The 21384-nt window shown below is 32.5% G+C and overlaps 2 protein-coding genes across 4 annotated transcripts; one reads left to right on the top strand and one right to left on the bottom strand.

The window, feature by feature from the left end:
* Window positions 1–2691: 2691 nt before the first annotated feature.
* On the top strand, window positions 2692–5607 carry LOC111382402 (protein SODIUM POTASSIUM ROOT DEFECTIVE 2-like). The gene is made up of 4 exons (XM_023006369.1): window positions 2692–2858; window positions 4039–4651; window positions 4872–4947; window positions 5270–5607. Exons 2-4 carry the CDS (start codon window positions 4082–4084, stop codon window positions 5419–5421), a joined length of 798 nt encoding a protein of 265 aa, XP_022862137.1. The 5' UTR covers window positions 2692–2858; window positions 4039–4081; the 3' UTR covers window positions 5422–5607.
* Window positions 5608–11490: 5883 nt separating this feature from the next.
* LOC111382397 lies at window positions 11491–18454 on the bottom strand. 3 transcript variants are annotated; one of them, XM_023006365.1, is made up of 6 exons: window positions 18353–18454; window positions 18000–18226; window positions 17254–17354; window positions 15214–17124; window positions 13965–14127; window positions 11491–12379 (listed from the first exon to the last, which is right to left on the bottom strand). In XM_023006365.1, the coding sequence occupies exons 2-6, from the start codon at window positions 18052–18054 to the stop codon at window positions 11763–11765; spliced, it is 2847 nt and encodes a 948-aa protein (XP_022862133.1). In that variant the 5' UTR covers window positions 18055–18226; window positions 18353–18454; the 3' UTR covers window positions 11491–11762. The 3 variants fall into 3 exon arrangements, with proteins under 3 accessions (XP_022862133.1, XP_022862132.1, XP_022862131.1); XM_023006364.1 differs by having other exon boundaries at window positions 18369–18452; XM_023006363.1 differs by having other exon boundaries at window positions 18000–18452.
* Between the last annotated feature and the right edge of the window lie 2930 nt (window positions 18455–21384).

The following is a 21384-nucleotide window of genomic DNA, read 5'->3' as shown; positions in this document are numbered from 1 at the left end:
CTAAAAGACATAATTGAACCTTAAAAGATATAGACAGGAGCAAGATGAGTAGAACAAACTTGCTAGAGTATCTATAGGGTAAAGCCTTGAAAATTGCTATATATATTTTCAACAAAGTTCCAAGTAAAGTTGTTGCAAAGACAACTTTTGAATTATGGACAGAACACAAGCCAAGCGTAGCTCATTTTAAGATTTGGGGATGTCCAGTTGAGGTTATGATTTATAATCCATTTGAGAAGAAATTAGACTCGAAAATCAACTCTTGGTTCTTTCATTGGGTACCTAGAGAGATCAAAATGATATAAGTTTTACTGTCCAAATCGTGTCACTAGAATTGTGGACTCTATTGCTGCTAGGTTTCTAGAGAATGATTTTGGTGATGTTAGGAGTTCAACATTGAGAGAACTTTTTGTTGAACCGAATCAAGTTGTTGTTCTAGTTCCTATTATACAGGTAGGAGTTTATTCTCAACCAATTGAAATTGTTAATGAAGAACCGAGGAACCAAAAGGAACCTTCAATTCCTCCAACATGGATTGAATCGATTCCTGTGCCACAAGTTAGGAGATCACAAAGGGAAATGAGATCTGCATTGTCCAGTGATTACATTACATATTTATTGGAGAACAATTTTAATATTGGGCATATTGTGGATCCTATACTTATAATCAAGCATTGACAAGCCCTAAGGCAAGTAAATGGATAAATGTTATGGGAGATGAAATGAATTCTATGAAACAGAATAATGTTTGGGAACTTATTGAACTCCCTCTAGATGTTAAAGCTATAGATAACTAGTGGATCTTTAAAAGTAAATTGGATTCAAAAGGGAATGTTGAACAAAAGAAGGCAAGATTGATTGTAAAAGGTTTCGCTCAGCGAGAAGGCATTGATTATGTTGAAAACTTTTCACATGTCTCGTCCAAAGATTTTTTTTCGAATTGTTATAGGACTTGTGGCATACTATGATTTGGAACTTCATCAAATTGATGTTAAGGCAACATTTTTGAATAGAGATATTTTTGAACGAGAATCTGAAGATTTTGTTGTGAAAAGAAAAGAAAACCTGGTATGCAAGTTAAACAAATCCTTATATGGCCTCAAGCAAGCATCTCGACAATAGTATCTCAAGTTTGAGGAGGTTGTAACTTCTCTTGACTTTGTCAAAAATACAGTTGACCAATGTATTTATCTCAAAAGCAGTGAGAGAAATTTTATTTTTCTTGCCTGTATGTTGATAACATATTGCTTGCTAGCAGTAACTTAAGATTACTTCATGAGACAAAGAAAATGTTGTTTGCTAATTTTGAGATATAAGATCTTGGAAAAGCCTCTTATGTGCTTGGTATTGAAATACATTGTGATAAAAATCGTAGCTTGTTGGAATTTTCTCAAAAAGCTTGTATACGACGTGTTCTAGAAAGGTTCAATGTGCGAAATTATGCAACTATTGATATACCTATCATAAAAGGTGATAAGTTTAAGAAAACTCAATATCCAAAGAATTGGCTAAAAAGGGAATATATGAAAATGATTCCATATGCTAGTTTTGTAAGGAGCTTGATGTATGCTCATGTTTGCACTAGACTGGAATAACCTACGCAGTTGGTGTCCTTAGTAGGTTTCAATCGAATCCATGACAAGAGCATTGAAAATCAGCTAAGAAAGTTACGAGATACTTAAAGAAAATTGAAGGTTATATGTTTACATTCCAACGTTTAAATCATCTTAAGGTGGTAGGCTACTCAGATTCGGATTTTGCTAGATTTCAAGATGATTTGAAATCAACCTTCGGTTATATTTTATGTTAGATGGTGGTGCTATCTCTTGGAAAAGTGTTAAACAAACTCTAATGACATCTTCTACTACGCAAGCTGTTTGGTTAAGAAATTTCATCTCTAGATTAAAAATTGTTGATTCCATATCGAAACCAATCACCATTTATTGTGATAACATTGCAGCAATGTTCTTTTCAAGAAATAATAACAGTTATAGTGGGTCAAAACATATTGACATCAAATATTTGGTGGTTAGAGACAGAGTCAAAGAAGCGCAGATGAAAACAAGGCATATAAATATAGAAGCAATGATTGCATATCTTTTGGTCACGTAGATAATTTTCAACTTTTTGATGAATTTGAATTCTCACCAAAAATGGTGAGAATTCATTTTCCATCTTACTGTAGCGATTTTTATTATTATTATTATTATTATTGAAATGAAAACAAATTTTAAGAATCATTGTAAAAAAATATTTCCCTTTAATTAATAATTTTCATATAAAATAAAATCAAATGAACACCAAAAGATAGTTGATTTTTCTTGAATTTTTTTTGTTGACAATGGAAACAAATTTCACCCCCAATACCAGTAAATTCTATCAATTTAATTAAAAAATTTCATGTAAAACGAAGTCAAATGAATACCAAAAAATATTTTTATTTTAGCATTTTCACATGAAAAATTATACCAATCAAACATAATAAATTGACAATTATCAGGAAAATAATTTCTAGACAATTTAATTTCCTGAAATTCATTTTTTTTCCACCCAAATTCCATCTTTACAATCAAATGAACCCTTAAAGTTAGTCAGGTTCGGTCAAGAATCAAGACAACTATATATTATTGTACTCCCTAACTTTAATATCATTATTAATGGTTGTTACATAATATTTTCATCAGAGCAAACACATGGTGGGCACAAGAAGTCACATTTTATTGGTGCAACAGCAATATGTGGTTCATTTAAGCCACTATCAAGATACCATGAAACTTTGAAGATAGATCTGAATCTTCCGTGCAGCTAAAGTTATAGATTATTACTACCAGAATTGTAGTCCTTAATCAAGTTCACAGGTATGCCTCACAATAGTAGGTGGTATATGTAGGGTTGAATTTTCTAGCTCGGTAACCCATGAAGACTGCTCGGTTCGATTTTTAAATAAAGTTAAACTATTACGATAAGTTATACTTTCAAATGATTTTTACATTTCACAAACAATTTAATAGTGTAATTTTGCAAATACATCGATGAGAATAGTATTTGTCTACTTTTGGCTTAGGCCATGTCCAACCATGTACCAAATTTTACATCAAATTAAAATTCGTCTTCAACCATTACACTAAAAATTACACTAAATGAGCAGTGATTAACCATTTTCTTCCCTTTTTTATTTTTTATAATTTATTTATTTGAAATATTATTTATTTAATTATTTCATAAATACATAAATTACTAAATAAATAATTACGTTAAATTACGGAAAAAATTAAATTCATTAATAAGTATAAAAAATATAGAACAAATAATAAAAATACTAAAACAACGAAATTATGAAATCATGCCGAAAATAGTACAATGCATTTCGAATTTAGATAGACGATATTACGAAGTGGCTAAATTTTTGCAATTTAATTCTCAGAATTCATATGTTCATCCCACAAATGATCGATTAATACATTTCGAAGTGCAATGTGAATTTCTTTATAATTCGTGTTAACTTTAATAAATAATCGTATTTGGTGTATTTAAAATTGTTTTCGTCTTTTAATTAATTTATTAATTATGATGTCTTACATTTAAAATTTATTTTAAATGCAAATAATAATAATATTAATAAAAATAATAATAATTTATTGTATTAAAAAATATATAACACAAATGACATAAATACTCTTAACAAATTTATTTGAAAAATGTTAAATAATGGCAAAAGAGACATTTTACACTTTGCACCATTTTGCACCAAAATGGTGCAAAGTTTGGTGTTGTATTGGAGCAATTTTACACCAAAAAATGGTGTAAAATGGTGCAATGATGTAATTGTTGGAGATGCCCTTAGCCTCTATTTCTAAAAATTCTGATAAAAGTTAATAAACATGTGGTTGAAAAATTGATAAAACCGTGGTTTCAATCATCTTGGGACTACAATTATTTGTTAACTTTTTGTGGACCCCTTAAGCCCTATCTCTTCATTCTAATAACTCAACCTTAACATCTTACCTTCATCCTTCCTTTTCTCAACCCAACCATCAGTCCAGTTGATCTATTATTTCACAAACTACATTGTCAAGAAGAGATGAAAGGTAGTGATATATTCTGTGCATCTCAAGTTGCAACATCTGTTTGTCTGAGTATGGAAGAATCCTCTTCTTCTTCTTCGACCATTCAACTTGGCCTTGGGAGTGGCCGATCTATAGACAGGTACAATCCCATTATCAGAGACTCGAGAAGAAACGGAAAATCCCTCCCACCTTGCAATTCACAGCAGCAGCCTATTAGTCCCAAGCAACGCAAAAAACAGCAGAAAAATAACCGGCAGAACTCTTCAGAGGAGAATGCTGAAGAAGAAAAAATGAAATTCATGAAGCCAAATGGTCAAAAAATAAAAAGCGGTAATTTCGATACAAATGAGGATGATAATAAGATTAATTCTAGCGATATAAGGAAGAGCTGGAGTTGCACCAGGGCTGGAGATTATATCAGCCCTGCGAGTTCTACTAGGTACTTGTTGAATGATAAATCTCCCTTGGGCGGGTTATCGGAATCTGATCCTGGTCTGGAATTGGTTCCTGGAGATGAATCCAAGCTGTCTGAAGCCAAGGAAACAGATGAGTCGTCCGATTCAAAACCGCCATCTCCACTACAGGTTCCTTCCATTTTAATAGCACGTTTGGCCCAACCTAAAAGCTAAAAACGATATCTTTTTCACCACTGCGACTTTACATGCTGTCCAAAATAGCCTCCAGAAGGAGTTCTTTCCCCCCAGAAATCTAATTTTCTGCTTATTCATTATTATTATATCTAAAATTTGGTTTAAATCTTGTTCCTTGATGAATTAAACCATATTTTATTGAATCTTGCTGCAGGTGGTTGTTCTTAGAGTGTCACTAGATTGTAGAGGATGCGAAAAGAAATTGAAAAAACATATCTCTAAAATGGAAGGTAAGTACATTAATTCCTGGTCAGTATTTCTCTTTCTGTTTTCCTTTAAATCTTTATCCTCTTGTGCCTGTACTCTCACCTCATTAAAATCTTCTGGTAGAACAACACAGACTGTCATAATTTTTGGCCTTTTCATTTATCTAGTCTGAATCTTTCTTTCTGGGGTGGGGTAGCTATTGGCTAACTTGAGGGGACCATACATATATGTACATGTATCTGAGTAACTGGTTCTTGTTTTGTCATGGTAATTTATAAGGTGCACCAGATGAACTAGTGATGTCTCAATGTTCGAGTCAAGTTTGATAACTATCCATTTATGTAGGGGTAACTTCTTTCAACATAGATTTTGCGGGGAAGAAGGTGACGGTGATTGGAAATGTGACTTCATTGGGTGTCCTTGAAAGCATATCAAAGTTGAGGAATGCCATGTCGTGGAGGCCGGCGCTACTTGATTCTGGCACCTCACTACTATAGAAGGACTACATAGGAATAGTTGCTTCATAGTTCCAGTGCAAGGATTTTATGCAAATCGCATGTTACATTTAGCTGGTGTAAATTAGGTTTATTGTTTATGAGTTGTCACTTTCTTGAAACTATTGCTTTCTATTGGACATTAATTGTGAGGCTAGCTAAATATTTTGCTTCACTTTTGATTCAAAATATTATTGAACCACGGGCTAATTTAAAAGTTTAAATTATTTAAAATTAAAATTTTTTTGTGGATCCATGACAACTTGAGCACGAAGTTGGAAAAAATATTAATTTGTGCAACTACGCCCGTCTTTGGTACATATATTAAAAAAATTCATGTTTAATCATACACCCTTCTAATAAAAATAACTTTGCACATGGACCAAGGGGTGGAGCCAGTACCCGACGAGTCCTTGTGGGCGCCTGTGTTGGCTCCACCAGGAATTTTTTCTTATATTGGGGCAGCCATTCGATGGCAACGGTGCTTACTTGGATCCATTCGTGCTCATCTGGATTCCTGAATTAACAATGGCATAATTTTTCCTACTTTTTAATTACATATTCTTTGAAAAGTCACTTTCCAGAAAATCTATTTAAAAAAATCTACATCAAACATGTCTTATATCAAATTGCCAAAACGTTGAGTGACCAACAATGCCTTTAACCTTGGATGAAGAAATCTTGAGTTGAAATCTAACCTCTAGTTATTTATAAAAATTATGCACGATATGATCCATTTCAATAAACAATCAAATCACGTCAATTTAAACTTTAAATATTGTTCAACGTCCTGATCCTCATCTTTGTTATCTCTTGATAGAGATTACACACCTTTTCCATGTCTTTAACACTAATGGAGCATCATATATACCAATCACAAGTGAAAAGCTTCATAATATAAAAGTTTTATTTGATAATTATCGAATATTGCATACCCAATATGCACAACAGGTAAATTTTTGAAAAGGAAAGATTATTAATGGACACGATGAGCCACGAAAGAAGGATGAACGGGCAGTGGTGATGGCAGATCGGGAGTACTTCCGTGAGACGGCCCAGATGGTGGAACGGGCCCTTTAGGTAGCTTCCCAAATACTCTCCTCTTGTCCTCCGCCACAGCTCTTGCATTTGCAGTATTGCTACTGGTAAACCCTAAAACCAGTAGTGCAAGCAAAATTATTGCAGAAAGCAGTTTTTGTCCAGCCATCTTAATATTCTTATGCTTCTTCTTCAAATTTGATTTATACTTATAATTCCATTCTCTCTTGCAAGGCCTTTAAATAGATGAGGAGAGCATACGATATATTAATGGATTATTTTAATTAATTGCGCCATTATATGAATTGATATTCTTGAAAATTGAATGTTAATTCCTTACTAAAACGGGGAAGATCTTCTTTTCTTGTTACTGTTTTTGATTCAGACAATTGACGGTTGCTTTGGAGGCTATTAATGATAAATTAAGTAAATAACCACTGAATCAGCTGAAATTAATCACATTGGTCAAACATATAAAAAATAATAATGATATATGATATTATGCCGTGTATGTATTAAGATTTATAATGGGTGAATATGGAAAATTTTTATTTGACGTTTATTCAATCCAAATTTTTAAAGATTACAAACAAAAAATTAGGTGTATTCAATATAGGGTTTTTAAGATTTTATAAAAATATTGAGATAATTTATTTAGATTTTTATAGACTTCTTAAAAGTTCTTTAAAGTATTGACTATTGAGTATCAAATTAAATATTTTTTTCTTTGGAAAATTTTATAGTTTAAAAGCCAGATGAGATCAAGTGTTGCTGCATATTTGGTAAGAATTTTTTTGTTGTTTTTTTATGTTTTTGTTCATATTTATGTTGGGTATTTAATTAGTTAGTTATTTTTTTTAAGTAATTATAGCTATTTTTATTTCTCTTGAGCGTGTTTATTATTTATGGGGAGGTAGAAAAGAATTTTTAATTTGGGTTGCATATTTGATAGGAATTTTTTTGCTCCTTTATGCATTTTTGTTCATATTTAAGTTAGATATTTCATATGAAATTTTATTTTTTTTGGTTATTATTGTTACTTTATTCGATTTTATCTTTTGGGTAGGTTTATTGTTTATGGGTACGATGGAACAGGATTTATAATTAAATACTTGTTTGAGACACATTATTTTTTTAAAAAAATGCATTTTTCAACAGTGATTTGACATTATTTCTACCACACATTTTTCAATAAAATAATATTACACGCAAATTTAAAATTTTTACTTATTTTTTAATCACACATTTTTCATTGATTTGACATGAATAATGCATTTTTTTTCCAGAATGTGGCTCAAACATGGGCTAAATGTTATACATGTAGAAGGAGCAATGGAAGAAGAAAAAGAATTCGAGATTAAAGTGATATAAAGTGTGATTAACAATTTTGTTTGTGCATATGCTTTAAAATTATTGAACTTCGTATGATTTAGTTTTTCATTATAAGATGAACATTTTGAATTTATGAGCTAGTTAAGTTTAGACACTTGGCAAATGGTAGTTTTTTATTGAAATGTTTTATGGTTTTGATTTTTAAGGTGTAAATATTTAATTTTGCCTTCTAACAAGAGTTGAATATAATTTTTATAAACAAAAATAATTTTTATTGAGCATAATTTTTATAAACAAAATAGAAGATAAAGAACTTAAATTCTTTTATCGTATCAAAAGATGGAAAGCACGTTTAGAAAATTAGTGGGAGAAAGAATATTGATATAAATGGGTTCAAAGCCCATACAAACAGATAAATTACCAAAGTAATTAACAAGAAAAAAAATTATGTGTTCAGCACAAAATATTATTTAGTCCAATCTTGACTTCGTCCATATGGACTATGAACAGTTTACGAGCAGACAAGGAGTGAGGGGGAAGAGACCAGGTTGGGAGTGGGAGAAAGAAGTGGTAGCACCCTGAAGCGGGACTTCTTAAGCTAAATACTGATGCGGTGGTACAAGGAGGTCATGACTTTTTGGGGATTGAAGCGATGGTTCAAGATGGTCAGGTGTGATGGTGGCTGCGCATTCCAAATTGATGATGCGGTTTGTTGCATTACGAGAAGGGCTTTTGTTTGCAAAATCTCATGGTTTTGAAGTTTATTTTGTCGAGAGTGATTCATTCCGAATTATTTAGGGTCTGTGTTTTGTCTCTTGACACACTTATTTGAGCTCCCAAATTTACTTAAAAGTTTATTCATTGAGTGAATTTTTAATCGCTTTATATTGTATTTGACCTTTATATGTTAAATCCCCAATTTGAAGATATCGTAGCAAAATGAAGTGATTTGGAGAGTTAACTCAATAAAAAGAGGATGTTGAATGAAGGTTGACAAGTATTGATACTCAATTGGACAACATTGAAAGTTAATTGAAAGATTTCATAAATTTTGCGAACTAAGATGGACACTTAAAAAGTTTGGAAACAAAAATGGACAAATCAAAAGTCCGATGACCACCAAAATGGACAAAATAAAAGCTTGAGGACCAATTTTGGGTATGTTGCAAAGATGATGACCAAAAGATGAAAGCTTGAAGTGGATGATGATAAAAAGTTTAAAGGACTTGGGGTTCAACTTAAAAAAGTTCCAAATAGCCCCCAAGAGACGTTCCAAAGAATTATGAGTAATGTTATTTAGCCCCACTATGATTACAATCCTAGTTTAGATAGCGCTAATGTGATATTAATTAATAGATAGAATTAAATAACTCATTTTATTTCACATTTCATTTAACTAGATAGTAGTTGCAACTACAGTGAAGCTACATAGTATTACTCAAGAATTATTGAAGATTCACACTTGACGATGTTAGGGTTTCTTGAATTTAAAGATTGAAGAGGTTCATCATATCTTTTTGTTCTTAAAATAGCAGTTAATGTCTATGTCAAATTTTTTTGACTTGATTTCTTTTATGTTTCTTGGCAAAATTATTTGTTTTGACAAACAATGGAGCTAATTGAGTTCCATTATTATTTTAACTCATTGTTTTGGATTTCTCTTATTATATTGTGTTGAGTTAGAACAACTGATTTATTTTCATGTTTGTTAGCAAGAATTAAATTATACAATATTTGTTATATGTTACATCGAAAGACTGCATGTCAGAACACGCAAAGTTACTTTTCATGAATTTATTGTTAAATTAAGAGAAATGTAATTTTTTTTAATTGTCATCCTAAGTTCTTATGCATCACTTTTATCGAAATATTAATTGAGAAAGAAATTTTTTTATTTAGGGATAGGTTAGCTAATAATCAAGAGATGTAAATGAATATTTTATTAGGAATTTATTGACCGGAAACACAACAATTGATCATAATATGAATTGAATTTGAGTAGGGTTAATTAGTGAAATTGAGATTTCTAACTATTTCTTTAATTGATTTTCACCTTGATACTTGTGTTCATTATATCTCGTCTTCTTTTAGAGTCAATAATCAATTTTTGTGAGACGATGCTATACTAATTTGATACTTTCTCTTTGTTCTAGGACATTAATTGTGGGCAATGTAATTTCATTACCACTGTGGTAAGAGTATCGCCAATGGTGGTGTAAAAATTGGTGTAAATTAGTATTTTCAAAATCACTTTTACATTTTCATTTATATCCCGATAGATTTAAATTCAAATCTTGTTTCAATAAGAACTAAGTTCCCTTTTTAATTCTTGTTTTTGTTGAAAAGCGTATTTTACATTTTCTTTACATCTTTCAATTAGAGAGGTTTTCGACCATTTTCGAAATATAAATCACAATTTAGATCTATTTTATATCATGATTGGAGACACTAACAAAGTGGCCCATATGCTAGCGTCAGTGGTTGTATCACGTCAAGTGTATGCAAGTTGGATCAATGTACGCCTTTTCGTATCTCGTCCACAGCTCGTGACGACATTTATTAATGCAATTCGAAACTTTTATTTCAAAAAATAAAAAATATTAGCTACAACGTCCAAAAGGGCATTATTTAGAGTCCAAGGAAACAGATGAGTTATCAATATATAACTTAGAATGACTTTTTTACATTTTAAGTGTTTTCAATTAAAATATTCAAAACCAAGAAAATGATCTTAAAAATTTTCAAATTAAATAATTAATAAAAAAAAATAAAAACCTACTCAAATACAAATCTCTCTCTCTCTAACCGATGGTTTTGATGTGATTGTTGGAGATATATTTACTATGATTCCTTTTTTTCTTTTTACTAACTCTAAAATTTATATTTTTTCATAACATATTTGCATAAAATTGATATGTTTTACTATATAATCAAATTAATTGTAAAAAAAAAATAAAATGTATAAAACTATTTCTAAAATTTTTAAACCAAACTTGTTTTCTATTTTTTTCTTTTGAGAAACAATTTTTTTAGAATGATAAATCAAACATGTTTTCTGCAATATTAAAATAATTCATTAAAACAGAAAATAAATTCAAAATCGAAAACAGAAAACAAAAACGCCATTAAGCACATTTTACCTTAGATGCTTAAACTTGTAATAAGATGCATGACCTATATAAGTGAACACAATTGTGTCAACACTAGAAATAATCTGAAGCCAGAAATAAAGTATCTGAATCCTGCAATTCAAATTCCTAATTTGTAGGAAAAACCACAGTATTTTCAACAGAAAAAACCCATTGGCTTTAAGTTCAACAGAATCATATTTACTATCTTTGTTTCGATCTCACCATATCAAGATCCACCAGGAAATCCTTTGTCTGATATCCAAGGCCGAGAAAACGAAAATGCTTGACATAAGCATATTAAAACTCATTAAAGCCCTATTTGTATCATTATTCATTATGTTCGATAAAAGGAATGAGGGGTGAAGCGCCAATAGAAAATTATCGAAAGGGAAACATGCTTCGAAAATGAACTTGTTCCCATGCAGTGTCAGGAGTTCCTGACAGTACAGAGTTGTGACACAATATATTCTTCCTAAATATCCTGATTCAGCACCAAAGAATTCCTGCCACTAAACTTCTAAAGAAGAGAAATGTTCATATTTAGATACGTCAGTATCAGATATTCATGGCATAACCAAAACTTGAGTAACCTCAAGAACTTCTTCAATGTAGAAGGGTTCACAAGTTTATACATGAGGTAATCCAATATTCAATTTCGAAAACTGTTTTGCAACTTGGTAAAAACAACAAAGCTGATAAGGCAGCAGGTCAATTATTAGAACTATATTTCCATCATAACTTACTTTTACCTTTGGATAAATTCAAAGTATAGTTTTATTCTCTCACTTCTAAAACAACCTGATCATCTGGCCTACGATACCAACTACACTACACCAGTTTGTTTTAAAAACTACATAGAAACTCTGTTATCAGTTCATCTATCAATAATATCTCAATTTCATTACCTATCTCGTCAATTTCTCCTTTGAATTCTAACCATTGCATCTCTTTGTCAAGTATTCTTTCCAGTACGTTCCCTTCTGCTTCAAAATCATGGCCTGTTAACAATCTTTGACAAGCATCTCTAACCACTTTTTTCTGACTGGTTGAATTGGCTCTCTTTATTTTTGGCATCACCCAGGGGTACAAGTCAACATGATGCTGGAACACCTCCAAGAGTGCTGAATTTATTCTGTCAAATAGCAACCTTCTTTCGTCCCTCAAACCAGTTATCTCATCATTGTATTTCTTCTCGAGGTCATTGAACAACCATGGGCTCAAAGGGCATTCTGGGGAGTACCATGTTGTCCTAAACATATAGAGGTCCGAATCTTCAAAACCAGAACCAATTAGCACATCGTGAACGTAAGGAGTTTTCCAGGCTTCAGCTCCTAACATATTGTTTTCCTCAAAAACCGTAAGTGATTTTTGTGCAATGTCATTTTTGCTTGAAATGAGAGTGGGTGCCTCGACACATGCTTGTGACTCCGTCTTGAGGAGATGCAGTTGCATTCGCAGTTCTACAACATAGAAGATAGAGAGAATGTTTAGAAAACTATACTAGTCTAAAAAATTATGAAAAGGAAAAAAACAGAGAGAATGCATTTATCATGAAAATTAGCATGGACAGCGTGAGAATTATCATGCATCTAGTAAAGCTAGGTTTATATCCATAATAAATTTTAGTATTATAAGCAGCTAAGATAAATGAGCTGATCCAACAAATATATAAGATCTACATACGTTGTAATAACCTAGGGCTTGTGCCCAAGCCATTAACTTACTTATTGTCTATTTTGAGAGAGTATAAGTTAATATTACCTCTTATGAATTCTATCAAGTCCCTCAAGATTCGAACCTAAAACTTTTCCCTTATGATAAGGCTTAAATTGAATCTTGGTACCAATTGGATAAATTGGACTTAGGTGATCCATATCAAACACGAGGTTCATTTTTTGTAACAACTCGGCCTCGTGTCGCAGTCGTTATATCTACATATTCTATGTTTTGGGAGATCCTGAGCTCATCACCCAAGATATCTGACTTATGAGAAACACAAACTGAATCCTAATTCCTAAGATGGTCTCAAGCTCTCTCAAAGTAGATAGTGCGTATGATATAACGGCTTGGTACCCGGGTTGTTACATATGTAGGCTTCCTCTCTAAGAATAACAGGACCTCTACATTTCATCAAACAAAGACAGACTAGTCTGGGATTTGTCTGTAGAGAAGCTGATGATTGAAGCAAGTACTGAATACAATAACATAGGATCCAACAGACCAACACTATCAAGTGCCATGAACTAAGCACCAATTTAGCTTATAGACCTTATTGAAGCTTTAAAAAAATAAATAATTGGTGACTATTTCAGCATGGTGGGGACATCATTTATTTTAATTTTTGTTTGTCACGTGTTCTTCTCTTGATAAGCATTCAAAATCACATTTCTCCCCAAATTTAATACAAAAGATCCAGCTCCACTGTATGAAAAAATTGTTAACCTTCAAAATGAATGTTCCTATATTTGTTCATGCTATACACCACCATCTAATTTAAATAGTTATAAAAAAATAAAAATTTAAAATTTAAAAAAAAAATTACATATTGTGATCTTAGGTCATTTAACTCATATGACTAAGCTTTTGGCTGCTGCAAGCATCTGAAAGGCCAAACGCTGTAAGAAGAAAAGGTCCATAATTATCCCGGTGGTGAATCAGAGAGCAGGAGGCAGCCCTCACCCTCTGGGGACCTGGAGCAGTTGTAGGATCATTAATAGTGTTCCTGCTAAGGAGTTAGAGATCCTCTAATCAAAGGCCCCTAAATAAATCTCTAATGAGAGTTAACTCATAGAAGGTACTACGGTATTAAAAATACTTTAAAGGGTCTTAGGAAGCAGTAAGGAAATCTTTAACTCTATACTAACAGGAACTCTAGCTTAATAGCTCAGGAGCTCAAGCTACAACTCAAGACTCTTGGAGACTATTTTAGGTAGAACATACAATTAGTTAATTGCCAATAGATCCCTCCCTGGCCCCCCGAGAAAAAAATAAAAAATAAAATAAAATAAAATAAAATCTAATGGTACAGATTAAGTAGCTTCGTACCATGAAGTTCAGCATTGACTCTCTCAAAGCATTCAGAAACAGATGATACATCTTCTATAAAAGGGAACTCGAGGACCGAAACTGGACTGGGATCATCAGCTTGAAGCAAGTTTTCTGAAGAACCAGGATCCGTACCTTGTTGGGGTGATCCCTTGTGTGGCCCCTGGAACATCGTGAAAGGTGGAAATGAATACTTGTAATGAATAAATCATTGCATAATTTAGTGAAGTGGCAGTCCACAACTAAAATAATAAATGAAATCTTACTATACTATGGATTCAATAATCACCTGAAATACTTAACAATAATGTCATGTCTTAATAAAAATGTGTAAGGTGTGTAACAGCTATCACAAACATTAATTAGAAATTTACATTCTGGCGTGGCAAATACCAGAAATTAAAATGGCATAACAAGCAAGGAGAATAAAAGTGTAATTGTATAATTATGCAACAGATAGTGATTAATAATTTCTGCTGTGTTGTTCTAACCTTTCCCCTATAATCAAATAGCGCCTACTTATGAGACTAAATATAAAAGAATAACTGTGTACTTCAAAAGAATAAGGAAAAAAACCAAAACAAACACTATTTTAGCAACAGATTCTTGTTCTGTTGTTTCTCCAACAGACAACAATCTGTGTTTGCTGCCTTCTGAATAAATTTAAGTTCACAGCCAGAAAGAATTGAAAAACTACTGTACAATGTACTTGATTTTTTCGTCACAGAATGTAACATTGATTCCAGTCAAAGCTTGAAATGCAATAATAAATACAGCAGCAATCAGCTACAGTAAAAATATTAAAATGCTTGATTTAGAAATTTTCTATTATGCGTCTTGTGGAATGTATATTTGTTTCGAGTCCAGTGACAAGATTGGAATCTTCCCCAACAGGTGACAATAAAAACTGAAAATGTCAAGTTGAAAGCAAAGATCATTTAATAAGATGAGTTTTCGTAACACCACAGCTAGGAAAGAAATTACAAGCAACACGTACAACTAGGCATGTTTGTAATACACAATGAAAAGTTTCAAATAATAAATGAAACAGCGCCATTTATCAATTTAATGTGGCTAATTCAAGGAAATAGAGAAGATAAAGCTCACCCAACAAGGTTAGAATTATGGGGCATGCAAAACTTTAAAGTGAAAAATAAAACATTTAAAAGAAGCAGGCTTGCATGGTTTTTGCAGTCACTGCATTGATGCTCACTGATAAAATTTGTTTGCAGACAGTGAAAGTCCGAACCTGGAAACTGGGAACCGGTTCGTTGTGAGCCAAAGTGTTGACATTTTCTACCTCTGAAGAAGACTGCTTCAAAGACAACTCAGAATATTTTGAAGTTAACTCAGGACTTGTGCAGTTGACATCCTCTGTTGCCATCTGAGGCATGTGCTGTTGTTCAGATGGATCCTTCTCAAGGTTTGTCTCCATCTGAATCTCAAACCTGGCTTCCAGTGAAGAATCTGTCTCCCCAATAGTTGCACGGTGAAGTGAAAGATGTTTCTTGCTCCTGGTTAAATTTTTGAGTGAAAAATCTTCTTTCGGGTACAGATTTCCCTTCACGGTCTTTCTTCTACCGCGACTCAAGGAATCCATATGCATGAGATATTTGTCTTCAGCAATAGCATCACAATGTGCACTTCTTCTGTGAATTCTGCCATTTTCAGATGGAGGAAGGGATTTTGATCTAGATGAAGATTTAATAAGTTTATTATTCCAACCATCCCTGCTGCTGATTCCAGAAGGCCAATCCACAGTTCCATTGTTTCTAGCAAGTCTATCGCATTCTCTATCAAGATCCACCTTAGCATTCACATTTTCAAGTTCTGTTTCACTCTCAGGTATGGCAAGCATTTCACCCAGTGTGCTAACCTTAGCAACCATTTCAATGTCTTTATATTTGTGACCCGTCTTCCACCTCTCAGACAGTCTTTTCTTTGCCTCCCTACTGATGGATGATGACTTGAGTAAATCAGAAGAGGAATATTCACACCAGTTATAATGACAGAAGGAATTTCTAGAGGACACTTTAAATACGTCTGACTCACTGCCTGAATCACTTTCATAAGCATCACACGAACTCTCATCCCCTGCATATCCTCTTACTCTAGAAGACATTAGATCAATCCTTCCATCACAGCCATGTGTTATATTGTTTGCAATTCCCCTGGCAATTATTCTAGCTTCTCTTGAACAGGGCTTCAAGAATCTCATGTCATCAGAGGATTCTTTTCCTCCCAATGATTGTGTTTCAGCACCTCCATCAATTGGATATTCCTTCAGCTTTCTGACATTGGAAAGAAAACCATGCGAGTAATCAGGCTGTGAAGGAGAGTTACCTGTGTTGTGCATCTTCCTGAGGTTTGGCTTGAGAACAACAATTCTTGTGGGAAGAGTTATTTTCTCATCATTTTCCTTTGAATGAACCTTGGACTTGCAAGAAACGTGAGCTCTATGACGACTGTGCAAGTGGAGTAAAAGACGATCTTCCCGTTTCTCATCACAGGTGAAGTCATGTTTACATGAAATATGTCTCTCTGATTCCCACGCTTTCACATTTCCTTCACATTTTGCAGAATTTGATGGCTTCAAAACTGTTATCTGACTGGGAGGATGAACTTTCAAATCATGCAAATGCTTTGCACACAAAGAATCTGGTTTCTGGAGAAATTTTAGCATTAAATTCGTATTTGAGTCAAGCATCTCTAGTGCATCATCAAACTGTTTTGTACGCTGAAGCTTTGCATCCATTGAAAGACATTTTGCGTCCATGAACTTCTGCTGAAAGAGTGCCATCTCAGATTGTGTAAGCCTCGAGCTTGAACACTCTATTGACGAGTAATGTCGATTAGTGACATGTGAAGCTTCCAGATCTTCATATACATCTTTGAATGCCAGCTTCTTCATTGAGCTTCTCCTACTCGAATGGCCATCTGAAAGTTGACTGCTCGATTGAGTTCTCATCGATGCATTTTCCAGTCGATAGCTATCCAATGACCTTGATCTTTGTTGCCCATCAAGACTAATCAGTATAGGCATATCCCTTGGCGATCTTCTCTTCGCTTCAACTTCTTTTGGCTTTTCTTCTGCCAGTAACTTCTTCATCTGGATTCCAGTGGCTCGTATAGGAGAGCTATACCCCGATTCAAGCATGAACTGCAAAGGCCAAGTCAAAATTATCGAACATTCGAGACTCTACAGGCAAAGTGAAAGTGCCATAAAGTACCTTAGCACCTCAATTACATCATGGACAAATCATATAAAGGAAAATAGATATCCACGCACCATATCCTTTCTTGTGGTTCCATCAATATAAGGATGAGATTCCGAATACAATTTTGAAATAGCTTCCTGTTTCTGAATCCGTTTCTGAATCCGTTGAATTCCTGAATACAAATCCAAATAAAGTCACCAACAGTACAACGAACGAGTGCATGCTTGCTAGCACAAACTAAGATACGTTTAATCAATCCGGAGTTGTCTGTCAAATAAATGAGCACTCTACGTGTATAATTCAAAGCTGATAATAATTCCACATAAATCCATCCAAAAATTTTGAACAAAACAGCAGAATAAGATATTTAGCAAACAGGGAAAATATAAAATGAAAATCTTCTATACTATCTAAAAATTCCAAAAATACAGTAGAAAGCACACTTATGAAAATTGGGAAATTTCAGAACCTGCTTAAATAGAATCTAAGGAAATTGTAAATAAAATTCGCGGGCAATATTATAAAGGGAATTTCATTTTTTTTTCCCTTTCCTTTTTGATATTTGGAAAATCTCAAATTTTTAATTTAAAACACCTTAATTAAAGAGAACAGAAAATTTCTCCAATATTTCGTTAATAAAATTCATTAGAATAAAATCTTTGATGAGATTTCATTTCTTATGCTTCAATGATACCAAAGAAATATTAACGATTGCGAAATTTCACTGAAACAAACTCAGAAAACCTTTCGATTTTGATTCACATTTCACTGCAAAAACAAAATGCATACAAGCAGGATCAAAAGGGGAAAAAAGTACCTTCAAATTCAATGCTTGTAGTACTCCTGGACCTCCTTTGTCGAGCTCTTTCCATTTTCGCTTTCTCGAGAAATTCAAACACAGTAGACAAAAAGCAAAACCTTTTCTCTTTAGAAAAAAGAAAACTAGAGCGGAATCCAAATTCTCGCAAAAAAGCACATTACAGCTCCATCTCGGAATCCATCTCCATTATTTTCATAGCTTTTCTTCAGCTCACCTTTAAACACCTAGAACAACGAAAGATCCTTATCATCAGCGTCTTGCATACACATTCAAGAGACAGAAAATCAGAGCAGGAGCAGGACTATGCATGCAAATAGTACAGATACAGAAAGATAGAGAGAGAGACGGACAGAGACAAAAAGTTACATTTCTGCAGTTTTGGAGAGAGAAAGTACAGATAAGAGGAGGAAGGCGGACATTAATGAGAGCACTGTGAGTGTGAGCGAGTATGTATTGAAAAGGAAATAGAATAGGTTGACAGGATGGGGGCTGGACTACCTTCGATGGAACTTAGAAGGAACTAGTGGGGCCCACATGTGGCGGGACCTACTACCACGTGTAGGAGTACTATATTGACACGTAATAAGCTATTGTTAAGTGGAGGCGTGGTTATAAATAGTGGTTAAGGATTTCAAATATTACATCATAGGTCCCCAAACTATTGTAAAAATAATAATTTAGTCAGAAACTGTCCAAAGTCTCTGTTATTTTGTAATGTGAAATTCATATACCCAATTTTAATCTGGTTCTACAGCCCTCATGAAAGGGGAGCTCACAATTTATTTATTTTATTGGGCACAAGCTCCCTATTATGAGGGAACTCTCGATGCACAAATAATAAAATTCATTTTAATCAAAGTTAATAATTAATTTTAATTATATATTTTTTGATATTCATAATCTTTCAACCACGTGTTTCTTAAGTTTTATCAAATTTATTAAAAATTTGATTTTAATCCACACTAAACAAAGGCTATTTGTGTATTATGTTATGTTTTACTTAAAAACATAGAATTTTACCTTTGTTTATGAAGAGTAACACCAGATAATTGAAATATACTTAGGATCCATTTGGCAAAATTCTTAAAAGGTTAAAAGTTATTTTTTAACACGTCTGAAAATGTTTTACCTAACTATAAAAGTTTTTAAAAGAATTTGGGTTAAGGTAACTTCTTCAAGAAACATTTCTACAAAAATAGTAATTTTGTCAAACGTGATAAAGTTATTCTACAAAAAGTAATAATTCTATAAAACGGGTCCTTAGTTGGTCATATTAATTATAATTAGCTTATTTGGTAGGTGATTATAATCTATTTTTAAGTAATAAGTAGCTTTCTGCCACCTTGATGCTTTGGATTCCAGATTGCTGTGTGGCATGCCATTATGATGGTTATAATTGCAGCATAATCTCTAACTATTAAGTTGTAGCTGTAAATAGATCCGTAGAATTTAAGTGACTTTAGGAGATTACTTTGTGAGTTGTTGTCTACTCGTGCAATTTAATGCACCAAAAATATATCATAAAGAAAAAAATATTCCCGTATTCAGAAATCGTTTGACAAAGTTTTCGATAAAAATTTAAAACAAATTAATAAAATGTATTTTTAATAAATTGATAAAAATTGTAGGTTCCATAAAGTTTTGGCTAAGTATTAATTGCTTTAATAATTATTGTTGTTTGTGTAGAAACATAATCAGAATTTCAAATTTTAGAATTCAAAATAATCTAGACGAGCATGCATCTATAACATTTTGGTAGAGAAGTAAAGACAACAATTTAGCCCCTATTTGGTGCAAATTAAAATTCTAGAGGGTGTTTGACATTCATTCTTATGGATTATGGAAAAATAAATTTTAGAATAGTAGATTGATGGAAAATGTGTGGATGAAATATAAGGAAAAGTTTTTTATTTACGTGTAATAATATTTTAATGAAGAATGTGTAGTTAAAAAGAAGATAGAAAATATATTTTCGTAAAAATGAGATCAAACGGGGTCCTGATTTTAATCTAAGTCAAAATCAACAACTAATTTTAATTACACATTTTATAGGATCCACAACTTTTCAACCACATATTTCAATAACTTTTATCAAAATTTACTAAAAATTTGATTTTAATTCCCACCAAATAAGGGCTTAATACGTAACGATGCATTCTTATGAAATGTTTGTTTATACACTTCATCCCAAGCTCAAACACGACTCTAACTTTTGACCTCATGGAACCTATTGGTAGGTAGGCTTGACAAGTTGAAAAATTATCTTCTATTTAGGTTCATCCCGGACCTAATAGTCAATTGATGATATTATTAAATATTTTTAGGCTAAGATAAATAAATTAGGCTACTTTGAAGAGATGGGTCTATTTAAATGAATAATTTTGACTTAAATGAAAAGGCTAAACCTAGTTAATTACCCTAATTAAAAGTTAGTAGGTCCAAATCCACTAAGATTAATTAATTTTGGATTGTATTTTGTATACAATATAGTTTACAGAATGTTTTACATATACATAATGTGGTAAGATATGATTTGACATACTTTTTTAAATAAATAAATAAAACTTCACCACTTTTTTTTTTACATCTTATCTGTATGTAAATTATTGTGTAACTTCATTATGTATAAGTAACATTATTCATTATTTTTAATGGTCATAATTACGGGGAGGAATGCTACCTACACTTGTGTAACTAATCACTAATTTCTCTGTTACATTAATTAATTTTTAAAACTCGTATTTCTTTAAATTTATTTTCGACCATATTTACGTGATTTTTTTGCCAACCCAACTTTATGAAGAGAAAAATTCTTCCACGTAAATAAATAAAATAAAATTATCCTCTGGCTCCGTCTCTGTTATTACCGAACATGGGAAGCAAATGATTAATTATCTGCTTCAAAATGAAATCTTTTCAAGAAAAATTTCAAAGAAATTGTCATGTCATTGTATAGATTTTAATTCTAGGCAAAGGTCCACAAAGATTAGAAATTGTTGATTTAAATCTTGGAACCATGCAAGGAACAAATTCATGCCCGTGCAATGTCCAATCAATTCACTAGCAATTAAAAAAGCAAGTATTCCGGAATTTGCCTTATGCTTTGCAGACATTATTATCTATGTTTTCAAATGATTATGCCTCTCCTTTCAAAAGAATGCTGTAAGCTCGGGGAGTTACGCTCTTGTTCTCAATCAAAAATGATTATTAGACGCTTAAAACAGTAGTATATTAACTATAAACATGAGGCACAAATGGCCTACAATGTCATTTTCCAAGAATCAATCACCAATAGCAGCGGGTAGACAAAGTTCGAAACCTAATGAAAAAAAAAAAAAAAAAAAAAAGGAGGGAAAAATCAATAGAAAAAATCTATGAATAA

This window comes from Olea europaea, unplaced genomic scaffold (genome assembly GCF_002742605.1).
Source record: "Olea europaea var. sylvestris unplaced genomic scaffold, O_europaea_v1 scaffold2489, whole genome shotgun sequence".
NCBI classification, from domain to species: domain Eukaryota; kingdom Viridiplantae; phylum Streptophyta; class Magnoliopsida; order Lamiales; family Oleaceae; genus Olea; species Olea europaea.
This window is presented reverse-complemented; position numbering and strand designations above follow the sequence as displayed.